The sequence below is a fragment of the Watersipora subatra genome, chromosome 1, assembly GCF_963576615.1.
Source record: "Watersipora subatra chromosome 1, tzWatSuba1.1, whole genome shotgun sequence".
Lineage (NCBI taxonomy): Eukaryota > Metazoa > Bryozoa > Gymnolaemata > Cheilostomatida > Watersiporidae > Watersipora > Watersipora subatra.
This window is the reverse complement of record NC_088708.1, coordinates 49589063-49616487: the sequence shown is the minus strand read 5'-3', so window position 1 is coordinate 49616487 and position 27425 is coordinate 49589063. Positions and strand designations below refer to the sequence as shown.

Genomic DNA, 27425 nt, shown 5'->3' with positions numbered 1-27425 from the left:
TACAGATTCCATGACGTAGTCTAGTTTTATATATTTTGTACATATGTGTATGCCCTTTGTAAGATTGTAAATAAAGTCACTCCTAGTACGTATATTAAATGAAATAAGTTATATTAAAGCAACCATGAGACCAGGCAAGAAAGAAAGTGATTACATGTGGATTGCATAACACCATTATAAGTCAATTGACTATAAAATAGCCTTGAGCTAGGAATGGGCCCTCCTTCTATAATAAGAGTTAGTGTCGCCCTTGCATAACTCACTAAAAACCATCTTAAATAAGAAGAAATGAAACGCTACGATGAGTAAGGCTAGCATTATCCAAAACATGACTGGGAGTCCTCCATATGAATGGCCATGCTTATGCCTTGCTAGCACTCGGTGGTCTTGAGCAGGGGCTGAAATAAACAACATAATCTTCAAGCCTCACCGATAAGCGAGGAACATTCTAGATCAAACCTAAAGGTTGTGAGCATTCCAACTCTACCATGTATTTTGAATGACACCAAGTTTCAAGATGTTCAAGTGTGACAAAATAATATTAGATTTGAGTTTGAAGACTGGACAGTTTAACTTTTGTTTTATACCTTATATAACTAATATATGCTGGCCATGTTGAGTTTTCCTGCTGGTATATAAATGGATGAGATATCAAATTGCGATCATTATCAGCTGAGTTTTTATTTGTATTCTAGTTAAGTGCATATACAGTCAAACCTTGACTTAGATCAGTTCAACGTATCCATTTTTTGACATGAGATTTAAAATTTTAGCAGATATTTGTCTCAACACAAATTAATTTTCAACATACAGTGTTGAAACATTTGAGCTTTGTGAATTAAAGCATGCACACAATTTTCCTTCAAATCACGTGGTTTTACATTGCTTGCTACCACTGAGTTTAGTTTTCTTGGGTTGCGCGATTTTAAAACCAAGAAAGTACAGATATGAAACATTAATATTAAAGAAAGTTTCATACTTCGATTTCTTGCTTTTAAATTCACGCATCCCAAGAACACTACAATGAGTGGTAGTAGTGGATAAAAAGAAAGTGATGATTCTCTTAAAAATAAAAGCAATGTATAACAGAAAAGAATAAAATGACAATTACAAAAATTTTTTTTAAAAAGTCTGAAGCCATCTAGTTATCATGAAGAAGCATGTAAACAAGTGATACAAAGTGAAGAAAGCCTAGAAATAGTGAGTGTGAAGGCTGACCATGATAACTGTTGCCATGGTAACATCTCTGTTTACCCATCTTCAATGTAAAGGCAAAGTGACAATAACTTTATAGATTATGACTATTCGTTAAGTTTTTTTATACAATTTTTTTACATTTAGTTTTTTACATAAATTTGCATGTATTATAATGCATTAGGTTTAACCCTATAAGTAAATTTGTTTTAGGACTGCCGAACAAGTTAAATGAATTACGGTGTATGCCTATAAAAATATTGGCTCCAACATTTGAGAGTTTTAACATGAGAAGCAAATGTTATATTGGATTACCTTGGAATTTAGGACTGTATGGGCAAGAATAGATCTATCTACACACCTTTACATAAGCTCAAAATGGTCAGTGGAAACCATGCATCTCAATTATAAGATACACAGTTAATAAAATAGCTTTTGGTATACGTATAATTAACGACTCGAGAAACACTGCAGTGCCTTATAGAGTTTTTTTAACTCAGTGGTTCTTAACCTTGTTGGACACACTGAAACCCACCAGTACTAAACCTACAAGTTTCATATGCATTTTTACCAAACTCTGTATTGAAAATAAAATGCTTTTTTCACATTGAAGACAGGCTGTGTTTGACTGGCTTTAACCATTGACATGTTTGACTGGTGCACAAAATGAACTATGCATTAACATCAGAGTGTTCAAAGAACAAAACCATTACATTGCATGAACTCACAACAAATTACATATCTTTTCATAAATACACGACCTTGAAAGTCAGTGTGACTTGTGCTGTTGCCTTTAACACACCTCCACTGAACTCCTGAGACTGACTGACCGAACCCCTCAGGTTCAGTCGAACCATTTCCAGGTTAAGAACCACTGTTCTAACGGAAGGTTTCAAAACTCAATTGTTTATAGATAAGTAAGGTTTTGGAAGGTTTTAAAAATGTCACTTGTTTATAGAGACATGTTAAAATTGTTGTGATGCAAGGATGAACAATATAAGATAAAGCAGTGTACCGATGACTGGCTCCTCAACGTGTTGTACAACTTTCCTTAGAGCTAGCAAATGGTCCTTGTTATTAGAGATATACAAGATGGCGGTCAAAGGTTTTGTCAGCTTCACCGGAAGTGTAACAACTTCTCTACTACAAATCATTCAGATAACCATATAACTTACTAAACTACGCATATCTGCCTGTCTACCAACAGCTAACATACATATATGTACACAGACTTATTTTTTTAAAAAAACTTTCTAAATTGTCACTCTTGGCCAGCCAACCGGAAAATACCTGTAGCAATAAACTGACGCACATTACTGTGAGTAAGAAGGTTTTGTCCTATCATTAACATGTTTCCTCTTGCGAAATCAAATGAAATCACAATCAGAGATAAATTTGGCGCTTCTTGTAACTACAGAATAATATTTGTGTGAGATTGAGTAACCCTTTCGATGAGAGAGACGTTGGAGATGTAACAGTTAGATAGTTTAAATGGCATAAGAATGACTGCTGATCGAATCCCCTTGCAAGACTGAGGCTGCTGCAGGATGTCAACAGTGATACAACTTTCAGTATCACTCAAATCACAAGAGAATACATAGCAGTCCTTTGCATGCAGGTAACAGGTTAAGTAGAACTGGTCCATGTGATGCAGGAAGAATAAAATACATGCGACTAATGAATAATGAAAAAGTTTAATCATGTGATTATGCAATACGACCAGTCTAAACCATTTCCTGTTATTACACCACTACAGATTTCTCACTCAAGGTTATCCATCTTCCCAGAAAGTCTCTTACAAACGAATAACCCAATGTTTCGTAGAAGTAATTGCTGTGGTTTGATTGAGACTAATGCAGTTACAAGCTTACAACTATAAATCTCTCAGCATAGATTAAAGCGTAGTAGAGTGATTGCTCCCATCTAAACAAGGAAAACGATTCGAAGAGTCATCGAAGGAAATTTCAAATATGCAACATCATGACAATTACTATCTGGACTGTCAGCGTAGTTTCAAAGACTGCAATATTTATATTCACTAAAAACATGTAATTGCTTTTATTAATTTTCATTTGTAGTTCATTATTCTTCCACAAAGGATAAGAGTACTGATGCTGTTGTTTACCTGAGTGCAACAGGTTCGGAGAGAGCGGCATCAGACGCATAGAAATGATCAGCGCCAGAGCTGACATGGAGGACGGCAAAGTTACTCTCGTCCACAATAACAGAGATGTTGAGCAGAGAAAGGTCAGCATATCGTATGTTAGTGAACTGATAGTCTCGGTGAAGGTCAGCCGGGTCAGCATTGAATTCCATGTGCAGCACTTCACCATCAGCTGTACGAAAGCTAAACCCACCAAGGCTTAGTAGTACAGCTTGAAGGACCCCAGGAGCTCCTATAAGCCATTAACAGCAGGCAATGAAATTGTGTCACTTCTGTGAAAAACAGTCAAACCTCTACTGATGACTATAGTCAAACCTCTACTTATGAGTACAGTCAAGCCTCTAATTGTGAGTACAGTCAAACCTCTACTTGTGAGTACAGTCAAACCGCTACTTATGAGTAGTCAAACCTCTATTTATGAGTTGAGTCAAACCTCTATTTATGAGTTGAGTCAAACCTCTACTTATGAGTACAGTCAAACCTCTACTTATGAGTACAGTCAAACCTCTACTTATGAGTAGTCAAACCTCTACTTTTGAGTAGTCAAACCTCTACTTTGATCACCTCAATACAGTAGTTTTCCAAGATACGACAGTGGAATTTGTACAAAGAATTGACGATACACCTAAATAAGTTCTAGAATGCTTTCATGATGTTTTGAAATGTTACAGTTCATAAGCGAAAGCAAAGAGGCTGGTGAAAATTACAAATAAAACACAAAAACAGTGATAAACTAAGTTAGGTTAAACTTCACTGAGTCTGAGTTAGAATAAGTTATACAGTGTACAGTGAGTCGTTGACATACGACGGCGTTTGGTTCCGGCCGGCCGTAAGACAAATTTGACGTAAGTCGATTCTGTATATTTTGTCAATTCTGATCTCACATAAATGAATTTAGCTTACTAAACACATACTTGAAGGAAATGTATTTTAGTAAACTTCAAACTTTTAACTAAGATTTTATTATTTATCTGTTTGCGAGTCCCTTTTTACCATAATGGATAATGCTGGACTTGCCATGGCGAGCAACGCACATCTCTTAATAACGTATCTAATCAGTAAACAAATCACCAAATTCTAATTTCAAGACAAATTATTGTTGATATCGTATGGCAGAAAAAATTCGCCCTAACGAAAAAATAATGGAACGGCTTAACGAAAATAATGAAGAACGGTTTTTGCTACGCCTAGCACTGAGCTGTCTGACCTTTCCACGAACGTGGTCGTTAAGTCGGGTAAACGTATGTCGCATAGGTCGTAAGTCGATGACTTACTGTATCTCTATAATCACCTCTATATCTAAGCCTAAGCACTGCTGAACCTACGAGTCTGTTAGTGCCTATTAGTATGTAATGCATTTGTTTTCAATGCTATGCGTCATTATGTGTCATTATGGATTGTAAAACAAATTAGAAAATTACATTGTATTCTAATGGAAATATTCGCTCCAACATATAATGATTTATCATACGAAGCTGACCATGGAATTAATTAACTTTGTCTCTAGAGGCTTGACTATAGTTTAGAAGTAGAAGAATAACATCCAGTGAACAACAGTGTTTATCAGTATGGCTTGTCATACTAGGTAGTAGACAGTAGAATTAGACTATAGACATATATAGAATATAGACATACGTATATAGAATATAGACATACGTATATAGAATATAGACATACGTATATAGAATATAGACATACATAGACCATAGACATATATAGACTATCTTCTATATCTCAATGTATACATATATATATATATATATATATATATATATATATATATATATATATATATATCTCAATGTTGGTATGTGTCTGTGTATGTCCAGCTATAACTATTAAAATCTTGGAATTTTAAAATTCCGTAATATGTTGGATTTGAACTCACTGAGAATGCAACCGCAAGTTATCTCTAAGCTATACAATGCGTATTGATCAAAGGGACTTTTATATATCGTATATTGTATGCACACACCAAATAATGTATTATTTAAAACTCTATGAATTCTATTAACTCTATGAAACATGACACGTTTTCGTGTTTTCTTGAACTTTCGGTTTTCCGCAAGCTAACAAATAACACTGCCATTTCCTGTTTGTAAAATAAACATGTGTTCAGCATCATATATAAATGCAGGAGATTATTTATTATTGTTAGTGAATTAAGTTTTACAGACTATGCTTTCGTTCTTAAATTTTTCTGTATGGCAAACAACTAAAGCAAGGTTGTATAATGTATTCCCAAATTTTTATATCGTATTAGGGCTTACAACGAAAAGGAAAGCTGAAATATAGAGGGTGGAATAGATCTCAGACCTATTTCAGACTGATACTTTATGTCGCTGTATTCTTCATCTTCTCATTTTAGTAAAGACAATTCACAGTCTGATGCTGACAGTGACACAACGTGGCATGTCGGCAGCAAGATGCTGGCCAATGAAGTTTTGCTGACGGTTGCTAGTAGACAGTTCTCTGAGACGGGTATTCTCGAGCTACCAGCTAGCTCGAGAATTTCGGTTTTCGGTTTTCCGCAAGCTTCAATTGCTGTATTCGCAGTCAAGGCCAATTCTTTTCATGCGGACAACTGTATTATATCCGTAGGAAGTGCCTCTACATTCTCTCCGTTCGGTCAGACAAAGACAGTACGATATATCATTTTTACATTTGCACCAGTATCGAAAGGTACCAGTATCGTCGTATTCAAAGTTTTGATGGATAGCTTCTGGTGGAACAGTAACACTTTTTTATACACTTCTATACAAGAATTGTTATTATTAATTCAACACATTCAGGATTTTTATTTTGTTTTCTCGGTTCATATTAATTGTATCATTACCGAATCATCTTTTATTGTAATCGTAACAAACCCGACTTAATTTAGCTACTACTTGTTAACTATTTCACATTTACATTTAAATCCTTTTCTATTTGTTTCATTTTTTAAAATTTATTTGACCTGCACAAAACGTTTTCCTCATGATATGAAGTTTGAAAGTTACAGTTGCTTGACAAAGTTTGAAAACTTTTAGTTGTTTTTATTTTTTCTTTTAATTTATTTCATCTACACAAAACACTTTTCTCATGATATGTAGTTTTAAAGTTAGAATGGCAAATGTTGTTATATGTTGAATACAAATCAATTTTCTGTCCAAAGACATTATTATTATTATTACCCAGGCAACGCCGGTTAGTACAGCTAGTACCCATACATAGAATATAGACTTCATACAAACTATATGCTTCATGTAGCAGTATCAAAGCAGTTTATTTATAAAACATCTGCCAGATAGAGGCAGAGCAACAGCATTAAAAATCTGCAAATCGCTGCCATATTTCTTGAAATACCAAAAAACTGTTGTGTGTTTATTATTATAGAGCTGTAAAATATTAATGGCATGGCTAATACTGAAAAATTGATTGTGAGCCAGACATTCAAATGACCGATTGCAGGCTCATGTTTGTCGATTGCTAGAAAGTTTAGCACAATGACTTTTATTGATCATTCTTATCATCTTTGTATGTCAACAGCTCAATTGTCATGTACTGAAATTTAAATCTTGACTTACATTCTTGCAAAGATAGATTTCATTATTTATATTTCTCAAGGTTCGTTTGTCGGTCTGTCATTCCGGCTATAGCTATTATTAGAATAGCGTAGCTGGGCAACAATGCTGACACAATGTCATTGCCTACCAGAATTAGAAGCTTACTAACTAGCTTAGTGGAATTTTCTATTGGCAATGTGCCAGGCTACTTGGCAATGGCCTGCCCATAGAGTTATCTCCCCCTAGAGTGATAACTGTGCATTCAACAACACGAGCGTTTCCAGTGCCAACAAGGAGCGTTTAGGCCACGCCCCTTTTTTGTGCTAGTCAATCGTAGTGATCGACAGAACAATAGCGTTAGCCATGAGAATGATCATGAATTTCCACTTAAGACAGTAATTATTGCTCATATTAAAGAAATGATGATTATAGTTTATTGCTCTAATATATGCTTATTATTTAAAGCAATTCAATACCTACATGCATTGCAAAGGCACTGAATAGATGGTGTTAGGTAAGTGAGTTAATGCAATCAGTTACTCCAATGATATACAGCCCCCACACATGAGGGGCTGTATATCATTGGTTATTCATAGTCTCATAGATAAGATAGATAGTCATACTGGGGTTGTATTACATTGGTGTGATGGGAAGCTAATCGACTGCCATCAACTGAAAGTATTGACATTGTATGGTGATAGAGTGATTCATTGACACCTCAGTTCACAAACAGCCCTTGCATGTAATATTAGATTTCAATACATATCAATCAAATACATAGACTAGCTTGAAGCAAAGATGTCCACTAGTTAGTGGACATCTTTGCTTAATGTAAGCAAGCAAAAAGTTTGAAAATTAGAGTGGCAAATGTTGTTATATGTTAGATAAAAATAAATTATACTTAATTATACTAAATTATAATTATTTAAAAATAAAATAGACTTTTTATTACTTTATTTATTAAATAAAGCAAGAAAAAAGTAGTTGTGAATTACTTTATTTATTAAATAAAGTAATAAAAATTAGCTATGATTACAATAATTTTTTATTGTAATCATAGCTAAACAGATTATATTTAGCACTACTTGCTAATTATTTTACATTTAAACACATTTGCAGTTTCATTTTTCTTCTTAATTCATTTTAACAAAAAACTTCTTTCATGATATGAAGTTTAAAAATTGTAGTTGTTTGAAAAAGCTTGAAAACATTTACAGTTGTTTTTATTTTCTCTCTTCTCTTCATTTATTTCAATTACACAAAACACTTTTCATAATATGTAGTTTGAAAGTTAAAATGGTAAATTTTGTTATATGTTAAATAAAAATAAATTATACTTAATTCTACTAACTATAATTTTATAAAAATAAAATTGACTTTTTTATTACCTAATTTATTAAATAATTTTTCATTGTAATCATAGCTAAACAGATTATATTTACCCATTACTTGCTAATTATTTTACATTTAAACACATTTACAGTTTTATTTTTTTTCCTAATTTATTTCAACAAAACACTTCTTTCATGATCTGAAATTTAAAAGTTGTAGTTGTTTGAAAAAGCTTGCAAACCTTTAGAGTTGTTTTCTTTTTCCTCTTAATTCATTTAAACTGCTTAAAAATATTTTCTCATGATATGAAGTTTAAAAGTTAGAATAGTAAATGTTATATAAAAATAAATTATCTGTCCAAATACTGTTTATTACTCGGGCAACACTGGGTAGTACAGCTCATAGTTGATGGCAGTTGATTAGCTTCCCATCACACTAATGTAATACAACCCCAGTATGACTATCTATCTTATCTATGAGTAACTGCTTGCATTACCTTCACTTTCACTCACTATCTATTCAGTGCCTTGGCAAGTCATGTAGGTATCAGGGATTACGTGTATGTCACAATTTCCATTTTCATAATTCATTTCCATATTAATTCCATTTCCCTACTTCATTTCCATAGTATTTCCATTTCCATATTATTTCCATTTCCATAATTCATTTCCATATTATTTCCATTTCCATAAAAGTTCCGTAATTCATTTCCATATTAATTCCATTTCTATAATTCATTTCCATACTATTTCCATTTCCATATTATTTCCATTTCCATAATTCATTTCCATATTAATTCCATTTCCATAATTCATTTCCATATTATTTCCATAACATTACCCTCCTTCATTTCCATATTATTTCCATTTCCATAGCATTTCCATAATTCATTTCCATATTATTTCTATTTTCATACCATTTCCATACTTGTAAAATAAAATTTTCATATCTATTTCCCCTAAAATTATGGAAATATTTATGTTTATGGAAATGAAAAAGTAAACATTTCCATAATATGTTTAGCAATCCCTGGTAGGTATTGAATTGCTTTAAATAATAAGCACATATTAGAGTAATAAACTATAATCATCATTTCTTTAATATGAGCATTAATTACTATCTCAACTGGAAATTCATGATCCTTGTTTAACCCTTCTCATGGCTGATGTTATTGATCTAGTCAATCACTACGACTGACTAGCACAAAAAAGAGGCGTGGCCTAAACGCTCCTTGTTGACACCGGAAACGCTCGTGTAGTTATCACTCTAGGGGGAGATAACTCTATGGGCCTGCCACTTGCCGGAGAGTTGCCTGCCAGCAAGTGGTAGGTAAATCTCATCACTTCTCATTGTTTATAAGCTGATTTTTAATACTCGGGCAAGGTAAGTTCGACACTGTCATACAAAAATATATTTTACAGCATTTGTGCATACTTGGACATCATGTATTATTATACAAAGAGCTTTATGATAGTAAAAACTAATTTTTTTTCCTAAAACTTGTAATCTATACATGTATATATATTTCTCAATGTTGGTATGCGTGTCGTTCCAGTTCTAGCTATTAAAATCTCGGAATAAAGAATTCGTATCGCAGAAGATTTGATCTCGGTATCTCCCATTTGCCGATTCGACACCTGAGTAATTAAGCCACACGAGCTTGATAGGTTCACTAGGCAATATATGCCGCTATATGGGAGCAAATACGCTACCGCTTTCCCGTCACGACGCAAAGTTGTGGCGTAACGTCATGAGAAGTAGTAGCTCTTATTAGTAAGCTTACTCAAATTATTCATTGGCAATGTGCCAGGCTAATATCAAGTGGCAGGCAACTCTCATTACCTCTTATTGTTTATAAGCTGATTTTTAATACCCAAACAGCGCCGGGCAGCACAGCTAGTTTTCTACAAACTGAAGTACAATTGGTAAAATAACTTTTGAAATGCATGATCGAAAATTCTTCAAAAAGTAGCCAGTCGAAATGATCAGCTTCACTTGTAAAATGAGTGATCAATTTCTACAAAGTGTAAAGCACTAATCGCAAATTATTCACTAGGAGTAATAAGCAGCAATAGGGCAAATCTATAAATTCCCTTTGTCTAGTTACTAAGCATGGTTCTAATACATCTAATATAGATTCTGCTATCATGACCTACCTGCTTTAATATAATTGGAACATCCATAATGTTCAAGACTACTAAGGTGAGTATCGACTCCTTTATTCATTGTTTCCACAGTGTGTCCAATCTCCCACAGTGAGCTGAACTGTCTGTTAAAAAGAGTTTGGACTTATAATGAAGTTGTTCTCTTTATGTACATACACACTTGCAAGAGAAAGTAACTTACAAATATTAAACTTGTGAGCTAGTGCATAGAAACTGTAACAATGCAGTCGCAATGACAACGTCTAATCACTTCCTGGTGAGAAATAGCTTACAATGTGTGATGCTTGTTGTGGTAGCAAGCTTCAGGGGTGTTTAAAAAGTTGGTAGCCACCTGTCGTTCACTGTCATTGGATGTCACATCAGTAAGCGGAGATGAGACATGTGACAGAATATAATAAAGTGTTGAATTGATAACATCAGAGTTGAGAGAGTTTACATCTTTACTGCCACTGATAGCAAATCCAGACTGCCACAACTACAACAGGAAATGACAGAGCAGTAGATGACCACATTTCGCCTACGAGGTATTGACATGACTAGAAGATCTCTGTTCTCCAGCTAGAGCCCACACCTTATGCCAGGTTGACTGGTGTTGCTGTCTCAGCTCATCAAGGCCCACTGTCAATGCACTCTGAACTGCTTTAATTGTGTGAGTTTTCCTCTTGAATGAAACATTCTTATCACTGCTTTGTGTCAGCGTGTAGTCAAACAGAGTTAAAGACTGCCTCTTTACCGAGCTGCAGAAGAAAAAAAGGAAACATTTTTAATTATCATGTAAAAATACTCCCAGAATTGTCTACAAATGACGAAGTACTTGAGTGAAACGTCATGACTTCAGTCTATTTACATTGTGTATATGTTGAGTAATGTTAGGTTCTTGTAAAGTAGAGTGATATCTCTTGACTAGTACGTTTCCTAGAATATATTGATGTGAATATGAACGCTTTACTAACCACATGTTGCTCTTTTCATTCTAGTTATCCAATAGCATCTGATCGCAACAATAAAATTATACGAAAAACATTCTGTCATCATCTGATTCTTTATTCGAATCTGGTTTTAACATATTTCTATTTCATTAATTAAAATTTAATGTCTTTTCACCAATCGTAGTATAACGTTGCTACTGAGATACGTTGGAATTGTCATTTCATATTTTGCCAACACGGGTCAGTCACTTCTTTTACCAACACTTTTTGAAGAGTCTCTGTCTTTTGAGCATTTATAGATAGAACTCTAGAAATGACCTAATGGAAAGCACTCTTTGAAATACTGCTTCTCTAAGCAACAGATATTGTAGCCTTTGCTCCTGAGTACTGAATACAATTCGATAAAAGGGTGAGATATCTATTTGAGCTATATATTCATAAATTCTCCTTGAATATTCATTATGGCTCTTGTCTACTAGTAAGACGTGTTCTGTTCACAAACCAACCGTTTAGCTGGTAACTCGAGAATACCCGTCTCAGAGAACTGTCTACTAGCAACCGTCAGCAAAACTTCATTGGCCAGCATCTTGCTGCCGACATGCCACGTTGTGTCACTGTCAGCATCAGACTGTGAATTGTCTTTACTAAAATGAGAAGATGAAGAATACAGCGACATAAAGTATCAGTCTGAAATAGGTCTGAGATCTATTCCACCCTCTATGTTTCAGCTTTCCTTTTCGTTGTAAGCCCTAATACGATATAAAAATTTGGGAATACATTATACAACCTTGCTTTAGTTGTTCGCCATACAGAAAAATTTAAGAACGAAAGCATAGTCTGTAAAGCTTAATTCACTAACAATAATAAATAATCTCCTGCATTTATATATGATGCTGAACACATGTTTATTTTACAAACAGGAAATGGCAGTGTTTTTGTTCATCTTGTTAGCAGTTTATAATTCATTCGGGACAAACTTAGACTCGACAAGAAACTGTTACAAAGGAAACTATTTCCAAAATCTATAAAAATATCTCCCTTTTTCTGAAAGGGAAAAATGTTATGAAAACTATAAAAAAATTTGTTATCGTATGATTTTGAAATTGTTCCGTGTTATCTCTAGATTGAAAACTAAAGATCAATGGATTTCATCACACTCTTGAGTAACTTGGTAACATGGAATCCTGCTGTAAATGCGATAATTGTCGACTGATAGCATTATTACTAGCTTGTACTAGTGATAATGCTGTCTGTGAATAGAGAAGACATGAAAATAATGTGCACTACCATGTCACCAATATAGTTACCAACAGTAATCACAAGTCACATGATATTTTTCAGATTCATGACCGTACAATATAGCTTCAGCATCTAGATTAGCTTCAGTAACTGATATAAAATACAAAAATTTGTCATTGTGGAACGCTTCAAGCAGCTTTTGTAATAACTATTTAAACACAAATCAAACTTTATACTCGCATATGTTAAGACTAGGAAGCATTAGAATCGTCAACCCTATTAGTAAAATTGTTACAAGTGTGGGTGTATCATCACTAGCCCATCATTATCTGCTACATTCTGATATGCACAAATTAAGTCTATTGCGAGCTAGATGCTCAATAAATTATTACTGATTACTCATCGTAATGAGTGATCAGTATGTGGATACTGGTAACTAATTCGTGAAGGGGCAAGGCGACCGAATGGCGTAGCGGTTAGTGCGTTGGTCTGTAAAAAGGAGTATCCGAGTTCAATTTCTGCAATTTTTTCCTAACGCTTCCAGCATGGCTTCGGACAGACAGACAGACAAGGCTCTTATTATAGTGAAGACTAGCTGCATTACCCGTCAACAGGATCAGATTCTTGTACAGCAAAAGGTTTATTGAGAGTTGTCTTTCATACTGTAAAACAACGCCAACTATGCAGTTACATCTCCCTCTCTCCGTCTCTCCCCTCTCCCTCTCTCACCTCTCTCTCTCTCTCCCTCCCTCTTTCTCTCCCTCTCCCCCCCCCCCTCTCCTCCTCGCTCTCTCTCTCTCTCCTTCTCTCCCTCTTTCCCCTCTCTCCGTCTCTCCACTCTCTCCGTCTCTCCACTCTCTCCCCTCTCTCTCTCCCTCCCTCTTCCCCCTCTCTCTCTCCCCCCTCTCCTCCTCGCTCTCCCTCTCTCTCCCCTTCTCTCCGTCTCCCTCTCTCTCTCCCTCTCTCCCCCCCTCTCCTCCTCGCTCTACCTCTCTCCCTTTCTCTCTCCCTCTCTCTCTCTCTCCCTTAGTTCAACGCAACACATGCGGATAGACAACATTTTTGGTTTTTCTGTCGGGCGTATGAAGAAACAGTTTTCGGCGTGTGCCTACTTTTGAGCAGGCGACGTATAGCTGGTCATGGCTGATGCAGGGTGACAGTAAGTCGATAGCAGCTGCTCTCTTTCTTTTCACAATAGCGTATCACAACCCTCGGAGTACTCGTGAATGTTCTGTAATAGTAAGTTACAGTAGGCCTACTCAGAGCTGGAAAAAAATTAGTAACTCGGCTGCTGAAGGAAATGAACATGACCCACTATCACGAACAGCGGCAAATCCAATGTTATTAAGTAGTGGAGATGTGGCAATTTATAGACAATACAACATCGTATAAGAAACACTTACCTTTTTGATGTGGAAATTTAGTAGGTGAGAAATGCGTTTTTCTAGTGGCTCCAAGAAACAAACGTTTACATGACCTTCTCGGTACACGTTGGCAGTAAATATTAATTGCATGTAAATAACTACTCATTAATTTATTTTATTTAATGAATAGTACATTTGTATAGCTGTATAGACACCTTTGTATAGGCCGCAGAACTCAGGAAAGGTGCTTTTTAACACGGCAGAAAATTTGCCGTTTAAAAAGCGTGCTAACAGGGGATTTCGGTTAATGCGCTCGAGCGGTGAAAGAAAAACAACAGAATCGCCACACCTTTATATAAGCCGCTTGGCTCAAATCGTCAGAGAAAAGTAGCGGCTAATAGTCCATATTACGAAATTACGATATTACGAAATTACGATAATTAGTACTCATATTAATTCGGTTGGCTTCGTTCGACCGAATGGAAAAAGAAAGACCGCTCTATAATTTATTTACCGTTACTACACATATTAATTCAGTTCGCTTCGTACGACCGAAATTCGTACGACGATAAAAGAAAAGACCGCTCTATAAGGCGGACAGACAGATAGACAGATAGATAGACAAATAGACAGACAGACAACGATTGCCGTTTATATAGTAGATTTTACAAATCATCAGTTTCCTACAGGTTTTATATGCAACCTGAGAAAATATTCCAAATAGTGCAATTTATTGAAGTGTATTTAAACTGAAATGCTAAAAAATGCTGTTCATCCTCCGTAAGCTTACATGAAAAACTGCTCAAGTAGCTGTGGTGTCCAGCTATTAAAGGTTTCCTTGGGAAGACAACTCCACATTTAGTTGTAGCACACAATCAGTTACTAGTAAATACATCATTGGATTTTTGACTCTTTTCACTTTCAAATAGTGAAACATTACCTACATTTTCTCAATAGGCTTAGACTCCTGAGCCCAAGATGACAGTCGGCCTTGACTCACAGATACCTCTATGTTTTCATCAGATGGGTTGTAAAAGTTGACTTCCTGAACCAGGAGGCCAGGACGAGTGCGGTGTACATACCAGGTCTGAACAAGCGAGATGCAGTTTGACAGAGTCTATAAATAAAAGACATACTAACCATTACAGCCTGATGACTGTGACAATAATGTAAATAGTACCACGTCAGACTGGGTGGACCCTGTTACAAGGCTCTGAAAACCATACTCGAGGTTAAAGGGATTGACTATTCTATGAGTCTAAATACCTTTAATTGTAACAAAACATCATTTAATAATTTATATTTTCATCAATAATGGAAGAAACTTAAATAAACAATCAAAACTGTTCCGCTGATAAAGGCAGCGGGAGACTGCTTCCGATAGAAGTCGCCCGTATGTAATATTATCAATTGAATTGCTTAACAAAGCTTGTCCGTGTATGTAGAACTTCACTCTTGTCACCATCTAAGACCAATGTTAAGTTTGTTGTGATATCCAAGAGTTGTGCCTCCATGACTCAAATGAAATGTCTATAGCTGATCATTACTAAGTGCCACCTATTTTTATGCTTTAACACAAAGGGATAATAGATACCCAAAGCAAATAGAATTGTTATATGAAATTGAAAACAAAATATATCGCTATCACAAATAAAAAAATGAGAAACAGTTTGCACTAAAAGTAATATGAAAGACAATCTGACATCCATGGTTAACCATAAACCCTGAGCATATATACATGTAGACTATTTGAATATCAAACCAGTAGCTGAGAATGTACAATTTAAAGTCTATTATTTATATTATCTCTTATTGCTGTCTGAACATAAAAAAATTCTACCAAGGTACAAAAGGTACGGAAGCAATATAACCATCACCCTTTGATCCAGATAACCTACAAACTGACCGAGTCGTGTCGCTGAAAGCAGCTATATTTCACAAGCATCCCATCGACTATATCCAAGACCATCGCCTCTACAAGCAAATAGGTTTTCTCAATAAATGAGATTTACCATCTGCTTTTTCCAGTCAACGATCATTTTGCCAGGAATCTATACACATACAAGCTAAAAGTAAGAATATCTTAAATTCACCTTTACAACTTTACGATCGTACAAGTACATCAACCGATTCACTTGACCTGCTCAACAGTTTATGATAAGAAGAGATGATGCAGATATATTATTGTATACAAATACAATACTGAGTTGATCTCTCTAACAAGTACAGATGGTTCACCTTATTTGCGGTAGAAAACAACAGATTACACTAGCAACATGGAATGTACGCACGCTCATGGACAATCAGCGCAGTGATCGACCTGACCGTCGCACAGCTTTTGTGGCACGTGAGCTCAGAAGACATGATATTGATATTGCTGCACTACAGGAGACAAGACTTGCTGATGAGGGCCAGATGACAGAAGTGGGAGGTGGTTATACATTCTATTGGAAAGGGAGAGATGCTAAAGATCATAGGCTGTATGGGGTAGGTTTCGCTGTTAAAAATGAGCTTGTTAAGCACATGGACCATCTTCCTGTCGGCATTTCAGATCGACTGATGACCTTACAACTAAACATCAGTAAGAACAGGAAAGCAACACTGATCAGTGCCTATGCTCCGACTCTGATGGCCGAGCAAGAGGATAAAGAGCTATTCTATTCAGCTCTTGATGACACTGTATCGCATATTCCTAGAGCCGACAAGGTTGTGCTTCTTGGAGACTTTAATGCAAGAGTTGGTACGGACAGCACGACATGGAAGGACGTCATCGGCAAAGAGGGAATTGGCAGTATGAATGACAATGGTCTCATGCTTCTCACCAAATGTGCAGAACTTAACCTTGTGATTACAAACACCCTGTTCAGACAGAAGAATAGAAGGAAAACAACCTGGAGGCACCCTCGCTCCGGTCACTGGCACTTGATAGACTAAATAATCACCAAACAGCGGGACTTGGCAGATGTAAGAGTAACCAATGCGATCAACTCAACAGATAGCTGCTGGACGGATCACAGATTGGTGAAAACTCTGCTGAGTTTCACTCTACAGCCCAAACAGAGAAGAGCTAAACGGACAGCAAGGCCAAAGTACAACGTGAATCTATTCAATAAACCGGATGTGAAAAAAGACTTTCAAACAAAAATCAATGAGAGACTATCAGCTGAAATCTATGACCAAAATGTCAACTCGACTTGGACAAATCTAAAGAGCTGTATCACTGAGATATGCGAGGAGGTATTAGGCAAAGCGAAAAGGCACCACCAAGACTGGTTTGATGAGGATGACCTAAAAATAGAACAACTTAAAAATAAAAAACGATCTAAATTTGCAGCCTGGCAAAACGATCTTAGAAACAAGGAGAAACAGAAGGCATACCACAGCATACGAACAGATGTGCAGCGACGAGTTTGAAGGATGCAGAATGAATGGTAGACACAAAAGGCAGAGGAGCTTCAGAGCTTGGCGGATCAGAATAAGACAAGGGATTTCTTTGCAAAGACACGAAAACTGTACGGTCCTCTGTCACATGGCTCTGTACCTGTTCGAGACAAGAATGGTGCGCTCCATAAAGACAAAGATGCCATCAGAGATTGCTGGAAAGAACACTTTTCAAATCTTTTGAACCAAACATCCACTGTAGCTGATCCAGCCCTGCAGAAAGTCCCACAGCTGCCAACCCATCTGCAGCTAGGAGAAGAGCCAACACTAGTCGAGACGAAATCCGCCATTCGAGCAATGAAGAGTGGGAAGGCTGCTGGCGCTGATGGAATACCTGCAGAAGTTTTCAAGCATGGTGGAACTAAACTTACCAAGAAACTGCACTGCCTTTTTACACTTGTGTGGACAACTGAGAAAATACCTGATGAATTACGTGATGCACTGATTGTTACCATCTTCAAAAAAGGAGATAGGACGATGTGTGGGAACTACAGGGGGATATCCCTCTTGTCAATAACGGGGAAGATTCTAGCTAGAATTTTGTCCTATAGACTCTCCAGTGTTGCGGAAAAAATTCTTCCAGATACGCAGAGTGGTTTTAGGCCTAGCAGGGGTACAGTAGATATGATATTTGCTGCTAGACAGATCCAGGAAAAATGCCGAGAACAGAACAAGGACCTTTACATGGCCTTCATAGACCTTACCAAGGCTTTCGACACTGTTGACAGACAATCTCTATACAAAGTACTTGAGAAAATCGGCTGCCCTCCCAAATTTGTGGCTATTGTGCAGCTTCTGCATGATGAGATGAACGCATCAGTTTTGGTGGATGGCCAACAAACGGATCCTTTTGGAGTAAAAACTGGGGTGAAACAAGGCTGCGTGATTGCGCCAACGCTGGTTTCTATCTACTTGTGTGCTGTACTGCACCTTGTGAAACAAGAACTCTCTGAGGGTATCACATTGAACTATCGAATAGGCGATCTGTTCAACCTGCAGAAACTTCGGGCTAAAACTCTAACTTCGAAACAAAGTGTTCTGGAGCTCCAATATGCTGATGACAATGCTCTCGTGGCTCATACAGAAGAACATCTTCAAGAAGTCATGACAGCTTTTGAAAATGCTTACAGGGCTCTTGGACTCAAGCTGAATGCAAAGAAAACTCAAGTATTGTACCAGCCGAAACCTGGAAAAAACATAGTCACTCCACGCATTGTTGCCGGAGGCGAACCACTTTGCCCTGTAGATGATTTTGTATACCTAGGTAGTAATCTCTCCTCCAAGGCCGACCTAGGGAAGGAGATAGAGAGAAGACTGCAAGGAGCTAGCAAAGCATACAGCAAACTGAGACAAAGAGTGTTTGAAAATCCAGTCTTGCAAGTCGACACCAAGCTAAAAGTGTACAAGGCAGTAATTGTCCCCACACTACTGTATGCCTCAGAAACATGGGCTACTTACAGCACTGACGTCAAGGTTCTGGAGAACTATCACATGAGGAAAATGAGAGAACTACTAATGATCAAATGGTCTGACAAACACACTAACAATAGTGTGTATCAACAAGCTAAGATGTACAGCCTCGAAAGTATGATCGTTAAGAACAGACTTCGTTGGGCTGGACACTTGGTTAGAATGCCAGACTGCAGACTACCAAAACAGATTCTGCATGCCGAACTAGAAAATGGGAAGAGGTCACAGGGGGGACAAAGAAAGCGCTATAAAGACTGTCTCAAAGATAGCTTGAAGCGTTGTCACATCAGATGTGAAACCTGGGAATGGAATGCCACGAGAAGAACTGGATGGAGAACTCTAACTCATAAAGGGGTGAAGATATTTGAAAATGAAAAAATGCGTCACAAAGAAGAGCTCAGGGCAGCACGAAAGGTGCGGCTTAGCTCATCTGATACTTTGATGAATGATGACTACCAATGTCCACATTGCAATCGTCAATGCAGAGCAATGATCGGACTACGGAGCCATCTTAAAACACACCAAACACATCAATAAAGCAAGCAGACATCTTACTCTAAAGAGAGGGATTGCATAGAGATAGAGAGAGAGGAGACTATTCATAAGCTGCCGTTATCAAAGGTGTTGGATAAATTGGGTCGCGGTCACAGAAACCATGGTTAAGCCGCAAATCACGAAGTTGAGTTATCCGACTTCAAAGTTGCACTAACTGAATTTATAATATTGGTAACGATTTTTGTAACATGTGCATCTGAACCAATCAAAGAGTGATCTTTCTGAATCTGAAGTCAGTTTAGCCAATAGAAGTCTTTAACACTCGGAAAAAACCCCTTAAAACCATTGCTATGCTAAACAGGAAGTACTGAAAAATGGCGTCCGATAAAGATAATCGTTTCTTTTTTGCCGATTTTAAAGATAACTTTGACATTCGGGACACTTATATGAGTACTTTGGTATTCCAACTGATGGTAAAAACAGTGAAATTAAAGGGAATTTAGATGCTATTTTCCTAACGATTCTTCAAGATTATTACAATATTTAATTGTAAGAATAATTATTCGATTTTATAAGAATATTATCAGATTTAATTATAAGAATAATTATTCGAATTTACAAGATCAAAGCATATAGTGACCGATGGTGTGCAATATGTTTCTGTTGTCATTTTTCTAAAGATTTTGTTGATGATTTGGCTGTGCCCAATATCGCGATACTGCCAAGCCGTTTTTAAAATCTGCAAAATTAAGTAATACATTTTCTAATAAATATACAGTTATTTCTATGACAACCAGCTAAAATCTGTTTAGATTTTTAAATTCAGCATATCTTTTTGATCAAAATACAGAAATCTAGATAAATATCACAACTTCTTGATATTGGTTGCTATGACATTTTGAAATGTAAACAAAATTGTGCATTGGTTTTCGTTTCTCAAACTTTAACGCCAGTTTTCTCGGAACTATGTTTTCGCACTAATAGTAAACGTGCATTCAGTTTTTTGACCATAAAATCTGCTGTAATTAAGCTAGAATCAAAATTTTTTTTGCAAAATAACTGTGAGAATTTTCTCCTTCTGCTAGTTTAGATAACTCTGAAGCTTATAATTCCGACTTAACCATGGTTTCTGTGATCATGACACAATTATTCTCATACTAATTGAGCAGGCAACTTCACATCTGAGTTTAGCAAACATAATTATACATTACTGCCTCAACTGCATCCTAGTAAGGCATAACTGCAGGTGTATTGACACACACTTTCCCATAGAAAATTACTTGAACTGCATCAAATTACTCAAAGCATTTGTATGATTGAAACAGTAAAAATTACAAAAAGCAGTCTATTACGTTATGTGTACACACCTTGCAAGTCATATCCTTTGAGCTCAAAATTAACTATTGGGTTATAGTCTGTAGCAATATCCAGCCCTCTCTGTCCTTTCAGCCAAACTCCGTGATTCCCATCCAGTGATATTCCAATATAGCCATTCCCTGCAAGTGTTACATTTATATCACGCTTGGAGGTGGGATGCACGAGCACAACAGTGCATAGACCAAGCTAGAAGCATAGTTATGTTACATATATGCATGCTGATTGGTCCAACCTTCATCACTGCTGTCACTTGACCACAACCACCGGCAGCTTACATCTTCAAATACACAATCACCTTCAAGCAACTTAATTCCCAGCTGTTACAAAACTCCTAAACCAGCATACTGTAAATGATTGATAATCAAAAGGTTAGGTTAATGCTAACAGCTCTTTAATGATAACTAGTGAATAGGCAGTCCTGTGCACCGTGGGAGAGAATCATGTGTAATAAGTCTGTGCACAATTATTCTTAGATGTGACAGGAGGTTGGGAGCCGCAGGTGGTAGTGTGTTTGACGGAAAAGCCGAATATCCGAGCACTATTCCCACACAGTGCAATTCTTTTTCATAACGATCTTAGCATAGACAGACAGACACAGCTCTTATTACGGAGAATATCAGTTGGCAACTAGATGAAGGAGATTATGTGAGAAAACTACAATAAATGAACTATAAATATCGTATATTTATTAATATACAATATTAGAGCTTTATTTAGAGTGAAAGTTTCAGAGCTTAGTTAGATAAAGCTCTGAAACTTTTGCTGGTATGTTTGGAATGATGCAGTTAGCAACATCATCCTAAAGCCAAAATATTTGCATTCACCCGTTGTAATAGAACTTAATTACTTCATCTTCTAGTGAATCAGCAGCGATGATCTAGTAGTACAAATAATAAGATATTTTGTAGAAAGGTTAGTTAATGGCATTACCAAAACCAAAAGTATTTCACTTAGCAAAAGAGTTCCTTAAGCGACACACATTTTACTATTGAGCGTATACAGCTAGATAGAATGACCGGTATCACAAAAAACATGACAGTTTTCTAGAAGTTTTTTAAACCTTGAAACCTCTGCTTGAAAGAGAAAATGGAGGTAATACCTATGTAAGGAAGAAAATACTTCTCTGGCAGATTGGACAGAGCGGGCTTATGATAAATAAAAACGTTGTTCGAGTCTTGCTTTTCTGTATACTGTTTTAGCCTATCTTCTAGGCATCTCTCCTTCCTGTCTGCAACAGAATGCGTCAGACAGCATCACCTAATGGAACCACAAATATACGGGGCTAGGATAATTATAAATGTACAGGCTAGAGTAACTATCGGCGTACTACGGGCTAGTGTGACTACAGATGTATGTAGTCAGGGTTACATGAGTGTCTGTTATGGATGAGAGCATTGTGAGTTAAAAGGAATAAGACAAACTTAGCAATATGTAAATATATACAGTAGATTATCTCCATAGAAGACACATGGCTACACACTCCGCTTAACGCTAAGCAGCCAGATCATACCATGATAGAGGATTACATAGAAATATAATGGTTTTGACTACAGCACATTATGGCTACGAGTTCAAATCCTATTGTAGAAAACCCCTAAGTAAAGAATTTATATGGGTGCGGAGTCATATAGCTTCACAGAGTCCTGCGACAAAAACTGGAAACAAAAACACCTGTTTCCAAACAAACCCGATCGACATACTAATCTCTAATGGAATATTCTTATTTCGTTCTCGGTACCTCTCTTTTTTGCATTTAGTTATTAGTAGCTTTTTGTATGGAATTTCGTCCTCTTTCAAATGGTGTATGATATAACAATCAATTTTAAAGCGACTGCCAATGGGAGTAATTTTTGGTAGTTAATGTTGCAGCCTCTCCATAGTAACTTTTTATAAAAAATAGTAGGCATGGCCTGTTTTTCTGGAAACGCGCGAGCGCCCATATACGCTTCCGTTGGTCGCGGGACTCTGTGAAGCCATATGGCTCTGACGTGTGCTTATAATCTGCTGTACATGTACTTACATACATGCCCATGTGTGTTCGCAAAATCAATAAAACAGGATTTGCTAAAATAGATAGGAATTTCACTTGACTTGTTTCTAGTGTGTGTTTGCACACACACTATAAACCACACACACTTTACATACAACATATATACATGTATATACAGTATATATAGATACAGCATATATACATGTATGTATGCTGTATATATATATATATATATGATATATCATATATATATATATCATATATATATATATATCATATACGTATATGTGATATATATACATCATATATATACATATACGCCAGGCTAATAGCGAGTGGCAGGCAACTCTCATTACTTCTCATTGTTTATAAGCTGACTTTTAAGACTCGAGCAACGCCGGGTAGCACAGCTAGTATATATATAACTAAAATGAGTAAAGTGATGATATATATTTTACTCACTGAGTACAATGTATCTATGACCACCAGATCTTATGAGAGGAATGATGTAGTAGAGAAGAGCAAATAGCAAAATAAATGCAAGAAATATTTTCTTTCCACTCGGCCTACAACAACACGACTAATGTTGGTCAAACTGCATAAGGATTTGCTGGGCAGAGTCATGCTTTATGAATTCACCAATTAAACAATGGTATAATGAAACTTAGCCTCATATATTACTAAAGATATTTTCAAGTGAGAACTTCAGTATTTTGAAGGGTACAACTTTCAAGAGTATCAAGAAGCTTGTTTTGTGTCAAGCCTCTACAGACTATATGACCTTTTTTATTTGTCAGATAATAAATTAAGCTTATATCGTCATTTAATTTCCTTAGTTTGTGCTGCTCCACAAACATATCAAACAAAGATACTTAAAGCTCTAAAGTTAGTAATTGTAACAAAAAACTTAGCGCACCGATGTTTATGAAATTGGCACTCGATTACATTAATAGCCACTTGAGCTATTCTCTACCTTCTATCCTTTTCCATATCAAAAGACTTTCCCGATCTATCACAAGTTATTAGTCTAACTTCTAGCAATGAAACTTGCAGCCAATTGAATAAAACATATCAAACAAATTATTTGACAACTAGTTATCGTGAGTTAAATAGAATCTGCTTCTTTATTAACTATTTTAATCGGTACAATATTTAGTAATGGTAAGCTGGTCATCATCCTTTAATTGAAATTAAGCGGAAGTCAGACACATAGGAAATATAATTTCTTGACAAAAAAAATTTGCTGCCATTAAGCAATACTAGCTTTGCTAGTACCTATCACAGCACAAACAGCAACAACCTAGTTTTCGTTGTTTATCTGAAAAACTGAACCAGTTTGATCAGTACAATGGGAGTTGTTTTCTCATGGAGGAAGTAGCATAGAATCATAAGAGCTTAACTCTTCTGTGAGCACCTTTGTCCAAGATACAAATTTAGTTGTTTGAGTAGACTGTGGTCAGTCTTCACAGAGTAGGAGGCACCACCTTTTTGACAGAAAATAGCTTTTACCCCCTTCCAGGAGTTTATGGAGACTATCTTCAAACCACTCCATCAGTGTATGCTACTGCTGTTGTTCCTCAATCATGTAATTGCGGTGGCAGAGGACTTAGATGACTCCAAGTCATCTTGCAAAAGCTATAAGAATCTGGATTGAAATTGAAGCCAAGCTAGTGTAATCTATTTCACAATAGTTAAAGCTAACTGTTTGGGACACTATCGAATGCATGCAGAAGTGATCCTGTAAATAGAGTGTAAGCTAAACTAAGCCACTCCCACAAAGCCTTTAGAGGATTGTCAGAGATTATACAGTTTATGTCTAATTTTGCTACGATAGCTAAACCAACTGACAAGTAAAGCATCCCTTTTATAGCTAGGCTTAAACAAACAAATGTCATTGCCTATCCGAAAAAGCTGCTAGCAAAGTGCCGATGCTAGTATTACCTAAACAACAATGACATTATATATATACATTGGACCATGATGCCAGTGAAAATGATGAGAGATTTGCACTCTCTTAGCAGATTGATGACATCAATGGCATGATGGTTTGCAACTATAACAGGAAGACCCTCTCCCCAGACAAGCAAGAGTGAGTTAACAAAATTAATAGGAGCTGATGCTGTGTGCACCCCAAAGCATCCCATGTGGTTACGTATAAGAGCAGACCTGTCTTATTCTTGGGAGATGTTAAGTTACTTTCAGTTCACAGAACAGCACTGCTCCGTCTCAAATCTAGAAGCTCTGATTGACTCAGCTGTGCATAATGAAAGCGCTTTGGAAAAAAATTGAAAGAATTATCCTTGACAAAGATCCTGGCTTCTTTGCATCCAGTTATATCCCTTCCAGTACCACACATTTATATGAGGCAGTCAAAATGTATCAGCCAGAGCCAATAGTTGTTAACCTAGCAACAACAGTAACCCAGTGACAACAGTACCTGCATTAGCAAGGTGTAATCTACTTGTTAGCAACCGCACTCAATTTTCATTAAAAAACCAATAAGCGGAAGGCCTAGGTATGTGGTGTCCAATGGGTACTCCTGATGTACCCAAATATTATTTACTGAATTGAATATAGAACTGGAGCTACCCTCAAAAACTCAAATAATATAAGAGCTATCTGAAGAAGTGTCTACTAATCAAAACTAACACGAACAAGCCTTGGCCCCCTTCAAACTACAACATCAGTCAAACAGGAAAAGTTGAGTTTGAAGTCATATGAAGACTCAACATTGAGTTGATTGAGTAAACTAGATAGAGGTAATTTAGGCCCTGACAAGCATGAAAAAAAAAGCACACTGCTGATCAACATCTAGCAGTAAAACATTTCTTCTTGGCACCACCAGACCATTGGATTAGATGACTGTACCCAATACCTACATGTGGTTTGTCTTTAGCAACCCTAACCATAGGCCTCTGTGTCTCTGAATTTTTGGTATTCTGGTATCTACCCTCACTTGGAACTAGTCACTGGTGGTGTGCTGCTGGGTTGATGGGATCTGCAGTAACGGGTGGAAACCAAAACTGTCGTCGAGAATTTTCTACAGATCGTCCTTATATCCTGCCACTAGCTCTGTCTTGTCGCACTTCAGATTCGCCCTCTCTCTGTTTTAACAAACCGCTGCTGGCTGTGGTACTCCAAGGTGAAGATTCCCCTGGCAAATCCCTTGCCAAATTTGTTGCACATGTATCGCAATACATCGAAGCTCTGTTGCTATGACTATTGCCCAGACGTTCAAACTGTGATTTTTTATACAGCATATCACATCTAAAGGAGTAACACTCCAATTGCAATCAAACATGACGAAAACACAGAGCCCTGAAAGGGTAAAGCACGCTCTGGTCAAACACAAAAATCCTTCCTTATATTATGAGGAGGATTATCTTGAAGGATTTGTACTATAACTGACAAGAACAGTGAAAGGCTGCAAATCAAATGCACTAAAAAGTGCTGGATTTTCTTCATCCTACTTGGTAAGACACCGAGTCTTACTATCTAGGTTATGAAAAATGCTCAATCATGAGTAAAAGCAGTTCTATCAATGACTTGATACATGACCAAAATTAGCAAATATTCAAAGTGCAAACAGCAATACGCATAGTACTACTGCATGCCAGAGCGACCAGTTTGTTCACACAATACATATACAATAACTTTTTTGATAAAACTTTGCACATAGAATCACCAAATCGACAATTATATAGGTTATATTTGCTACACAAAATAAAGAATTGATCTGAAAGGCCAGACATGAACTATCTTAGAAAAAAACTAGAGGATAAGGCAAAACAGGTGAGAATATAAATGAGACCAATGACAAAACACAAAAAATAAAAAGGGTTTCACAAAAATATATAAATGCATGAAATGGGCTCTAGATGATTTGTGAAATCAAAACAGCAACCTTAGAAAAGGAATTGTGGAAGAGGTAGTGAAAACAAAAGCTAGCCAAGTATACAAAGTATTGAATTTTATCTATAAACTAAAACAGGCAATATGTACGTGCCCTATATATATTTAAATAAGTAAAAATATCTATACAACTGTGCAAAAAATCAACCACATACAAAACTGACAACTTAATTACAGGGCTACATAACGTATACATACAATACAAACATAATCAAATCTCAATAAAACTAAAGTTCAAAACTTCAAGTCGTCACATTTAGCTACAACTGAAGAGCAAGTTGTAGCTCAATAGAAAAGGTTAGCAAAACACGCAAATGCGTCAAAAGTTGTGTCATCTGCTAGACTACTAGATTGTGTCAAGGATATTCTTTGCTCTTTGCCAATGCATGAGATCTCAAAAACTGATTTATTTCGTGGTACATACCTCGACAGAAAAAAGGCTTGCTGCAGTTTGCTTCTGATTGCTTGAGAATAATTCATACTGTTGTTGCTGTTAGCGTTAGCATTAACCATCGATGAGAAACAATTGCTTTTAGATGCCTCATTCATGGCATGTCGCTTAAAACACACTGTATTGAAGTATCCAGGTCTGAGGCTTTTGACTTTCAAACTGAAATCCGCCAAGCGATGTAAATATATTAAGGGGCTTCTTTTTTTATTTAAAATGTATGCGTGCTAACGCTCCCAATGCGATAAAATGTTACTGTTGTGTATAGCGGAAACAGTTGAAAATGTGCAGAAGGCAACGCGTCTATTATTAGCTTGAGATATACTGGATGTAATAGTCAGGTGCCGCTCGCCGTTCATT

At 36.6% G+C, this 27425-nt stretch overlaps 1 protein-coding gene across 1 annotated transcript; it reads right to left on the bottom strand.

Annotated features, from left to right (window-relative positions):
- Positions 1-11: 11 nt before the first annotated feature.
- LOC137386051 (uncharacterized protein KIAA2013 homolog) lies at positions 12-27309 on the bottom strand. The gene is made up of 13 exons (XM_068072707.1): positions 27042-27309; positions 23168-23271; positions 21815-21943; positions 20706-20834; positions 15839-15906; positions 14877-15049; positions 11836-11973; positions 10972-11137; positions 10673-10875; positions 10392-10504; positions 3320-3590; positions 2210-2337; positions 12-398 (listed from the first exon to the last, which is right to left on the bottom strand). The coding sequence occupies exons 1-13, from the start codon at positions 27164-27166 to the stop codon at positions 208-210; spliced, it is 1938 nt and encodes a 645-aa protein (XP_067928808.1). The 5' UTR covers positions 27167-27309; the 3' UTR covers positions 12-207.
- Positions 27310-27425: the final 116 nt, after the last annotated feature.

Excerpts from the sequence above, each read along its gene's own strand:
- LOC137386051 (XM_068072707.1), bottom strand. The coding sequence starts at position 27,166 with ATGAATGAGGCATCTAAAAGCAATTGTTTCTCATCGATGGTTAATGCT. Across the intron at positions 20,835-21,814 it reads GTATTTTCTTCCTTACATAG|GGAATGGCTATATTGGAATA; the intron begins GTATTACCTCCA and ends TAACACTTGCAG. Across the intron at positions 10,505-10,672 it reads CACAACAAGCATCACACATT|ACAGTTCAGCTCACTGTGGG; the intron begins GTAAGCTATTTC and ends TCTTTTTAACAG.